This window comes from Lampetra fluviatilis, chromosome 54, assembly GCF_964198595.1.
Source record: "Lampetra fluviatilis chromosome 54, kcLamFluv1.1, whole genome shotgun sequence".
In the NCBI taxonomy this organism is placed as follows: Eukaryota; Metazoa; Chordata; class Hyperoartia; order Petromyzontiformes; family Petromyzontidae; genus Lampetra; species Lampetra fluviatilis.
The window spans coordinates 3,622,248-3,632,494 of NC_136328.1; the positions used below are offsets into that span (position 1 = coordinate 3,622,248).

Sequence of the window (10,247 nt, forward strand, 5' to 3'; positions counted from 1 at the left end):
GTTGCTGCGAAAATTAATCTTTCCATGATACAATGCGATGTTCCATTTTACGATTGTGATGATTATCGTGATGTCAGTTTCCTTTAACTTTGTAATTTTATCTCCAAATGTTCCCACTTTGCTCAAGTGCGATGATGTACTTAGAGTACGAACAAAGACTGCTTAAAAGTACCTCAACTGCAGTTGCCTTAAAGGCCTGCAAATTATTTTTGTTACTTTACAATCCATAACGCCTACAAACGAAATGACGTCATATAATTGCCATGCCAGCCATTCCCCTTGAATTAAAACAGTGAACTTTAATTTTGGTAAATTTCAGAAAACGAAATAGGTTCAAAACTAGATTAAAGAATGATAACAATCACTTAATGAAAACTTTTTTTTTTTTAACAGACAATACAATTATCTGTCTCTTGAGACACAGACATGTTCAGTCGCAAGCAAGAGAGAGAGAGAGAGTCAAACTTAAGCCTGGGCTAGAGAAGGAGAGAGAGAGCAAGTTAAGGTGGCCAGAGGGAGGACACATTCCAGACCGTGGGATCAACAGCAGAAAATGAGTGATGAACCCACTGAACAGTGATTTGACTTGGGGCTTTGACGAAAGGATATTTGGTTGCTGGAGTTGAGGGCAGGTGGTGAAGACAAATGCGAGTTGAGAGAGGAGTGTCATGCGGGGGGCGGCGAGTCTGTTGAGGATTAATGCAATAAAAAGTTCACGTTTACACGTGTGGAGAGAACACACGACCGTGCTCATATCAAGCAGACGCATAATATCGATGTGATATATATAGCAACATTCACTGACGTTAAAAAAAATGTGAGCCTTATCGGCTGTCAAGAGAAATGCTGTCAGACGAAATAAACGCATGCCAACTGGATTCCTCTGTAGACTGTTCATTCCCGCACCTCCGATTAACACGGCTGGCTACGTACGGTGCGAAAGAAGCTCAACATATGCACATACATTCGGTTTACATTGTGTTTAGCATACACAATTTATGTTTTTTTACTAAAAAAAATGTACATCTCATATTTTAACTTTTTTCCTCGACAATTACAACTCTGGACAAGTCGCTTCATCACCGCGTCAGCATACACAAGCCAACATTCCACGACGGCGATGCTTTCACAGAGCGGACCACCGTGTGTGCGTGCGTGCCTCAAGGTGCACATGGCCTGGCACAAGCGTCGTGGTGACGTCGCCGCCACTTAGTGGCGAATGGCGGTTGTGTGTGCGTATGCATGTGTGTGCGTGTGTGTGCGTGTGCGTGCGCGTGTGTGCTCGTGTGTGTGCTCGTGTGTGTGTGCACCTGCACCTGCCACAGCCGCCACGGCGCGGCTCGAGAGGACGGCTCGTCGTTTAAAAGCGGCGCTCGCCTCAAACGCTCGAGGCAACGGCTACGCGGCTTCACCTGCAAACGCACGCCTGGCACCTGCGCAGCCACTTGCCCACTCAACAGACGACGGGGGAAACGGACTGCGCGAATGTGAGGGGCCCTTCAATGACAAGAGTGCTTTTTAAAACGTAAAGGGGCGCAATTCTTGCGGCGTGCCATTGCTGGCAGAAGAGCCTCCATTTGAGGGAGCGCCGGAGAACCCGTAGAGAGTATTTTGGCCTACTCTTCCACGCCAGCCATAGATTTTTGGGCACAGTGGCAGTACCCACCCTGTACCCAAACAGCATAGACGCTGTGTCAGTTTTGTTGCCAGATAAAAGGGGTAAAAAACCAATGATCATATTTTGCTACTGGCAAAGGAGGTTCCAATGGTGATCAATTAAGTGTGGAGTATCCATATATAGAAACTGCTGGGTGGTGACAGTACTCAGATTGTACCTGTTAGTATATACAATGAACATGGGTACAAAGTTAAAAGGGAAATTTGGAGTAATATTTGTTGTCAGGATATGGGCATAATTGCAGCTCCTCTACGGGAAAAATGTAAACGGTTAATCTATCTTCATTTGAAGCTTTCGTGACTGCAGGAACCCATACTCTTTGGTTCTTTCGGTAAAGTCACGTAGGTAGAAAAAATAATAAAATAAAGTTAACCTAGCAAATCAATTGAAAGTTTAAATTTTAAAAGGACGATTTAAAAAAATAATAAAAAATGTGTTAATATCGATCCTTTTAAAGACTTTACCTATTTTTCGTGAACATCAAACAATAATGTCAATCTCTCTCTGCTCGATGAGCCTGGGGCAGTCGCCCTCTGACAACAACGGGGGCAGAGGAGCGACGCTCATGACAACGAGCGGAGCGCCGGGCGGCTAAAACGCAGCAAGTTGGCATAGGAGGGGGCACAGATGGTGCATCGGCCAGTCATTTCAGTCAGTCAACCCAAGGTAAACCTGCCGAGTCTGTCCTGTGACCTCCTGCCAGCGCGCGTTCGACACTTCACGTGGCCTTAAAGTGCACGTAGCCTGGCACAAGCGCCGTGGTGACGCCACCGCCACTTGGTGGCGAATGGCCGATTGTTGCTGCAGTTGTTGATGAGCCTGGGGCAAAGCTCATCTCCAACAGCAGAAATTCTACATTCCTATGGCAGGGGGCAATTTATCCACAAGACAACCATTGTTGTACCAGGGTACCAGAGATGATCCAGCATCCTTTATGCCCTACCTAAGATGGCAGACCGCTGGTACACGTGCTTGAAAAATGTACACCCATCAGCAAGGTCAGCTCTCATTGGTTGTCTGCATCCTGAATTGTGAATGGCTGTAGCTCACACCAGTAGGTTTTATCGACAGAAACCGGTTTTGCCTGTCTGGTGCCGAGTTGACTAAGTGTAATTGCTCAAATAGAGCCACTTTAACATTAATATTTAAATTATGGAGTAACTTCGTGATTTCATTGACGCTTGTTTTTTTTTTGCCAAGTATACAATTCACCATCAAAATGAATTATAAATAATGCTTAAATTATTTCTTATTTTTTGTAATTTCACATTGTCAGAAAAGTAACTAGCACGCGGATAATGTTCATTATCGGAAGATCAATTTTCACTACAAAACCCCACAATACAACATTGTGATTACTGAAATGTTATAAAAAAAAGACTAAGCTATACATTTTATGCATCAGTTAGTCGCGTACAATAAATTGTTAAACGTGCTACGAAAAAATGCCGCTTGATTTAAGATCAATTGTGGGTGCAGGGCGTTCAACGCCTTTGTGATTCTGACATCGCCACTCCCTCTCCCTCAGTTGAAGACAGACCCCCCCCACATCCCCCACTCTCCCCCCCACATCCCCCACTCTCCCCCCCCACATCCCCCACTCTCCCCCCCACATCCCCCGCTCTTTCCCCCACATAATAATGGCTTTTGATTTGGTCAAAAGCCATTATTACCGTATTTAAGACCTAAAAATGACCTGATCAAGCTGGTTGTAATCACCAGCGTAAAGGTCACGGTACTCGAATTGTAAATGTTTAGGGTCTACTCCCCAACACGCCAGTATGCTGTAGTAACCAAATTGCCGCGTTTTGTTTTACGTGACAAACCTTACTAATTGTCGGGTGGTGGCGGGTTAACGAAACATGTATATCAACGTGACGTAAGCCAACAAAAAAAACCTTTATCGTGGACAATTATTACATGTTTTATTCATACAGGTAGGAACAACAAGTTCCACACTGCCCACCAGGGATTATTTGTCTGTCTGTGTCGTGCATATTTGTCTGTCGTGCACGAATGCGCTGTCCAACCAAGTTCCTACTTGCCCACTCCGAAGGAACGTGTTTAAACATAAATGTAGGTAAAGCAAGAGCTATCGAAGTCTCACTTCCACTGGATGCTGTTCTTGGACTTCTTCTCAATGAGGCCGATGCCCTCCAGCACGTTGGTGATGTCGTATATTCGCCGTTTCTGTCGTACGGCAAGGGTATCTGCTGCCTGTAAACACAGTGGACATTCATAGCCTGGTGTAAGGCACAAAGTGGTCTGTTCGTAAGCAAACGCGCACACACATTTGCGTTGACACATACACAACAGAATGCCTCTTGTACTCGTTGTGCGAGAGCCAATACAGATTAAAAAGTAAAACGTTTATCCTTCAGCCGCGTGGCAAGAAAATCTGCTGCCTGCAATCAAAGTGGATATTGAGTTTGGTGTAAGAGACAAGTGGTCTATGTGTTAGCAAAAAGGCCCCCACATATTTCAGGATACACATACATAACACACAATACAAAACACACCATGTCATCCAGCCAACACAGAATTATTATTTTTTTAATTGATGAACATTTGCCCTCGAGCATGTCTTATAATGTTCACGTAGGCCCCATTTGCCCATGAAACCTACAACAAGGATGAATGCGTCACCCAACACGTATGTTGTGCATCTCATACCATACGATCTTACAAATGTCTCCCCTTGATGTAATTACTCTACACATTAACATTTTAAATTTGCAAGAGTGCACCGACTGCTATAGAATCAGCCTCAACCCACCACCATCCCTCCCTAAAAAGGTAATAACCTGTCTAACTTGGCTGTACGATTTGATTTAAAATATATATTTTGTCCTTTTAGCATCTTATTTGGACTGCATCTTGTTCATGTTATGTAATAATTTGTTCCGGCTCGTAGATTCCATCCGCTTGAACGGTAAAGGTTCAGCCCTGTATTTTTTTTAAATCTCAAACTGATGTTAGGGAGCTCAGAGGTGAGACCCTAAGGCGCGGTCAGAACCGGTGAGCAGTGAGAGTTTAAAAGGGGGGTGATAGAGGTGAGGAGACTTGCAGGAACACGAGGAGAGAAATATGCAGAGAACACAGAAGTGGACGACACATCAGCTGCGGGGCAGGGATAAATGACTGCAGGCTTCTGTAATGATTACACACCAAGCTGTAGATGCTCACTCACGCTGTACTAGTCAGCGCATATAATTGCACATTTCCAAGAGCAGTAATAGCAATCATTAGTGGTCACAGCTGCATTGTTTCAATTATCCACCACATCATAATTTCAGTAAATCTATCTGGCGAGTGTCAAAAAGCAATGAAGCGATATGTGCAATACTGTGCCCAGGGAGATACGGTTTGTAGCAGTGGTTAACATACTGCGACATGAACCCAGCGATCTGAGGTTCAATTCCCGATATCAGAAGCGGCAGTAGGCTTTCCGTCTTCACCAACTCTGCAGTGAACAGCATGATTGAACAATCTGTTTTGCATTTACGTTGATCTTTTTGTTTTGCTGTGGTTTTCATATAAGCCCTCTTGGGTTTCCAACCTCACCTGCACATCTTTTAACTTGTTTTTATTTGCACTGTTTGCCTTTCACGTGTCGTTTTTGGGGCGAATAAAGAATAATAATAATGGTGAAGTGTGGGGCACCACTCATCTGTGTTTTATTAGCATCCTCTACACGTTTTCTGTGCAGCTATAGAACTACGCATACCTTGTAACCTGGATAACTTGGAAAACACATTCCTGTGGAGGGAGCTGGTAGGAACGTTGGGTTGCTCGGTCAATGGGCAGGGTCAACGGCGGCGTGGTGTATTCCGCAAATATGGCCGACTGTGAGGGTGGGCACAAGCCGGCGTGAGTAGGTTAAACGTTGAGTTTTATAAGGGCACCACGGGGTGAACAGCCCCTCCCCACCCAGCCCCTCCCCACCATCCCCTCTCCACCCAGCCCCACCCTCCCCACCCAGCCCCTCCCCACCCAGCCTCTCCCTGCACGACGGACGGACACAATAATCCCCTGTGGGCTGGTGTAACCAGGAGGTTCCTACCAGTATAAAACTGTTTTGCACTGAATGGGCTCTATGGTGTAGGTGGATGGCTCTTGCCAATAACATCTGGCAACATAATAACCACAAGCTTGACTCCACAGATGATATTAAGAAAGTCAAATACTGGTCCTGGGTTTTCTGCTTCGGATGATCCTGTAAATAATGGTCCAGAAGTACCCACAGACTGAAGGATTCAAAAATATTTTTTTCATGTGGAGATAGACTCATCTCACCATCAACCATGGACAATCCACAGCTGGATGAAGGCCCCAAGCTGCTGCTGACCTTTGTCTGTTTATTAATTAACGTTGTTCACGGTTCCTCTGTGACAGCGCACGAGTTCCTTGCGTTGTGGAGATGGGCTATAGCAAGTAGCTGTGATTAATGCGCATTTGTGAAGCGGCAGAGGTTTCCTAACGCCCACAGCCCTGGGGGCACGCGTGCAGCATACGCGCGTCCGCAGAGCCGTTTCACAATTTGCGTCCTATAAATTAACACAGCCGTGAATTACGCACTGCTTCAATACACTGCAGTGCTGGACCACTGCACTATTAACAAAATAAGTAATATTAAAAATAACTTTTTTTTTAAACACACTTTTATGAAATGTACCGTACTTGTAATGGAAGAACTCCAAGACTCCAGGAAGTGGGCCCGAAGCTTGCCATAACGTAAGGGGCCGTGGTCATTTACAGCCAACGTGAGTTTACCGTGGACAATTAGAGCCAAGCCGAAACATAACATATCAAAAATAATGTTTTAGAATGTTTTTTTGATTTTTTTAATGATATATTATAGTATTGTCATCAGTATGACATAAGTATACCACGTTTGCAGTCGATACCACATTGGGAAGTGGGTTAAAATTGAGTTACAAGATTTGAGGACACAACAACGACAATAACAGAGTGAATACAAAGCGTGTCATAAAAAAATATTTGCATCGCCACACAACGTTGTTCACGAATGTATTCAGCAGGGTCAAGACCGCGCACGTGTGATGTACGCTGCTGACGGAGGCGTTCAGCTGCGGGCCAACGGTGAACAAGGGGAATCTGCGAATCGAATTGCTGAACATTTTAAAAGACAAAAGCAACAATCACAAACATTGTTACCCTTCGTATCAAGCAAAGGAGAGGAATTAAGTGATGTTAGCATTTTCCCCTCAGTGTATATACTGAACATCAGCGCTGAAGCAATTAATCGTTTATAAATACACATAAAACTTCGATAATTGGTTAATCGGCAGGCATGACATCAGCAAAGCTATTGCCTGTCCAGTTTAGAACACAACATTTGAATTATACGCTATCAAGTAAAACTCTGCCAATCTAAATACACAATGACCTGGTAAAACTGTCCAGTGGCCACTTGTTGTGACATTAACATAGAATCTCAGCACCTTCAATAAATTCCCAGCATGCTCATTCCCTTATTACAAGCATTGCTATTTAGATTTTTTTTAAAGGTAAAGGGACAGCCCTGAAATTTCTTGCTCACGTCACTGCTGGCAGAAGAACGGCCTCAGCAAAGGAGAACTCTATAGAGCCGTTGTAAGGGAACATTGGTCTACTCTTCCATGCTGGCCAGAAATCTTGAAGAGATTTTTTCAACAAGTTAAATTATCGGCTTACACATCTATTTCAACTACTCTTTAACAGCAATATATATCTCAAAGCAGAAAAAAACCACGTTAATAACCGTATTGCTTTTTGTGTTGTACGACGTCCAGCACTTGAAATGGAGTCCTCCAGCCAGTGAGCCTAACTTTGCTGATGAAACCCTCAATAAGGTATAAACCTGTCCAGGGTTAGTTTGCTTAAACAACTGCAGCTTGACAATATTGACCTTAAAAAAACAATAGGCGGATGGACAAGGACAAAAAAACTAGTTTTATTAATAGTTGGACGCACAGGATGGTTAATAGTTGGACGCACAGGATGGCTATTCTGCTTCATATTTCATTATATTTTTTAAAAATGCAGTGTCACCTGTGCAAGTCAACAGCATCTGTCCTCGATCTCACCATAATAATGTGGAATTTCCAACAGTGGCCCAGGGCTGTAATCAGACTGGTAGCGTCTTCACGCTCACCGGATCGGGGTGAACAAAGTACTGACATTTCCACATGAACCTCAAGATCAATGTTTAATACTGTACTGTCAAATAACTCGTTTGTTGCGATATTCCTTAAGGACCCAGTACTCGTTCTCTGGCATATTTACGCTTTTGTTGCTGTTCAGAATCGGAAAATGTGTTTAGACTGGAAGAATCCGATGAACTATGAAGCTCTTTTTCACTCATGTCCAGTAGGGGCGGGTCAAAAAGTTACCACAATAAACAAAACAAAAACACGATAGGAGTACAAAGTAAATGAAAGCTCAGCTAAGTCACGAAATAGAAAACAAAAAGTATCTATAAGTACATCAATTCCTGGCGATATTTTTAACCAAAAATGCGGTGTTGCTTCACTCGGCACCACGGATTTCCCTTGTAAAAAATATTGGGGAAACTGCCTGCATACTTGGAGTTTGCGTGTGTCCCTCTTTCCTGTGGTCGCGTGGCTTTTTTTCTCCACGTGCTCCATTTAGAAACACGCATTGAGATTATTTAGATCGATTTGCTGCTACAAATATCCAAATGACGGGGACCACTTTGTTGAGCTTATAATTCGTGGTTGCCAGGTCGCTTCTGAAAAATAAATGAATACCGAAGTGGGCTTTGCCTGGTAGGATGGCGATGCTTTAGTTTTATTTCTATGTGTTTGGGTGATTTGGTTACCTTTCTTGTACTCTGCACTCATATCGAGTTTGTTTGTATATTGTTTGTCGTTGTAACGTTCTTACCCCGTGCCAACTAGTGGACATCTATGAAAAAAAACTTTATAGCTAATCGGATTCCTCCTGCAGTATAAATATCCCGATTTTTTTAAAATTATAATTCCGCGTCTTAATTGCAAACCTCAATTGTTTCAGCCACAAAAAAATTCCAATAATTTGGTAATCGTGTATTAGTGTCTTTAATTCATGTGCAAAACACGGAGAGCCCTGCAAGGGGCGTGAGGATATTTTAAAAAAAACCTCCGATCTGGTAACAAGCGAGGCGCTGCAGTTAAATCCCCATTGAAGCTCGCTCATGATGAAGTCAACACGAGGGGCCACGATACACAAATGGATCTCTCTCCAGCCTCTACCCCCAGCATGAATTCCTCCCCTCCACCACCACCCACCCAGTTTATTTAACCACGGCCGCAATCCTCGTTTGACATTAGTATGAGAGAGACAGAGAGTTGACTGCGATTAATTTGAACAATGGGAGTGTAAGTAAGCGTCGTTGCGCTATCACGAGAGCACGTGGAACCTTAACACGCGTCCGGGCTACTACAACAACAACGGAGCTAAGGGCTTCCTCGTGTCTTACGTCTTCTCCGGGTTTAAACCTCACCACCTCCCCCCCTGTATCGATAACCCCCACTGCACTCAAATCGGCGACTTCGGCTGTCATTCGGCAGCGAACGATGTTGACAATGGTGGCGAGGCGATCCTCACGCCAAGACAATCCCCACCCCTCCCTTGTATCCTCACCACGGCCACGGATCGATCACTTCATATAACACAACCAATTTAATCTTTGATTGTTTGACAAAGTCCACAACAAGCATTTGATTGCGCGGCCTACAACAACCGGCGAAACGAAACAAAGACAAAGCTCCCCCGTGTAGCCTTCACAGACTGTTGGGGCAAGTGCTGTTGGCGAGTATTAGCACCTAACGAAGGCAGGAACGGTTACACGGGGGGGGGCAGTACCACGCCCGACCGCCTTTGTCTCCCCAGTGTCCACACACAAAACAACATCCAGAGCACGCGATAATTATCGATTCGTTCGAAAAGCAAAATTGACCGGAATCGTATGGCGTTGCGACGTGGGTTTTGAGGTGATGGTGAGCGAGCGTTTGGTTAATATCGATTCGCCTCACTCACCTCACTCAACTCACCACCACCAAGATATTCTAACCAAATCCTCGCATAAGCGGTGACTGTGGCGGCGGTCATTTGCGAGTGGTCAAATCCGCCGCGCAACCACCAACAACAACAACCAACAACAACCAACAACAACAACCGAGCCGTGTATTGCGAGGAGCGCCCCACCACTTTGAGGTCGAGCACTCCGTCCGGCGCCTCTTGCAGCAGCGACACGAACTTGGCGGTGAGCAGTCCCAGGCTCTTCTCGTGCCGGCTCGGCGTGGCCGGAGTCGCGTCCGTCGCTGCCGACGCCATCGCGATCCTCGTTGAGTGTGAGGGGAGGAGGAGGGGGGAGAGGGGGGAGGGGGAAGCCGTTAGCGCGCGGGGCATCACGGGAGCGAGCTCGCCCATTCAAAACTTGCCCCGCGTGGTGGTGACCACCCCCCTCGCCTTGCCCCCCCCCCCTTACTCCCACGTGGTGGACCCCCCCCCTCCCACGTGGTGGACCCCCCCTCCCACGTAGTGGACCCCCCCCCCCCACCCA

The 10,247-nt window shown here is 45.3% G+C and overlaps 1 protein-coding gene across 1 annotated transcript in view; it reads right to left on the reverse strand.

The window, feature by feature from the left end:
* The window catches only part of LOC144949613 (transcription factor E2F5-like), a 32,196-nt gene extending 22,165 nt beyond the window's left edge, over window positions 1-10,031 (reverse strand). Inside the window, exons 1-2 of the mRNA XM_078879581.1 lie at window positions 9,890-10,031; window positions 3,786-3,895 (exon numbers count right to left, since the gene is read on the reverse strand). Of these exons, the coding sequence (XP_078735707.1) occupies window positions 3,786-3,895; window positions 9,890-10,018 (239 nt within the window). The 5' untranslated portion in view covers window positions 10,019-10,031. The remainder of the gene's footprint in view (window positions 1-3,785; window positions 3,896-9,889) is intronic.
* Window positions 10,032-10,247: the final 216 nt, after the last annotated feature.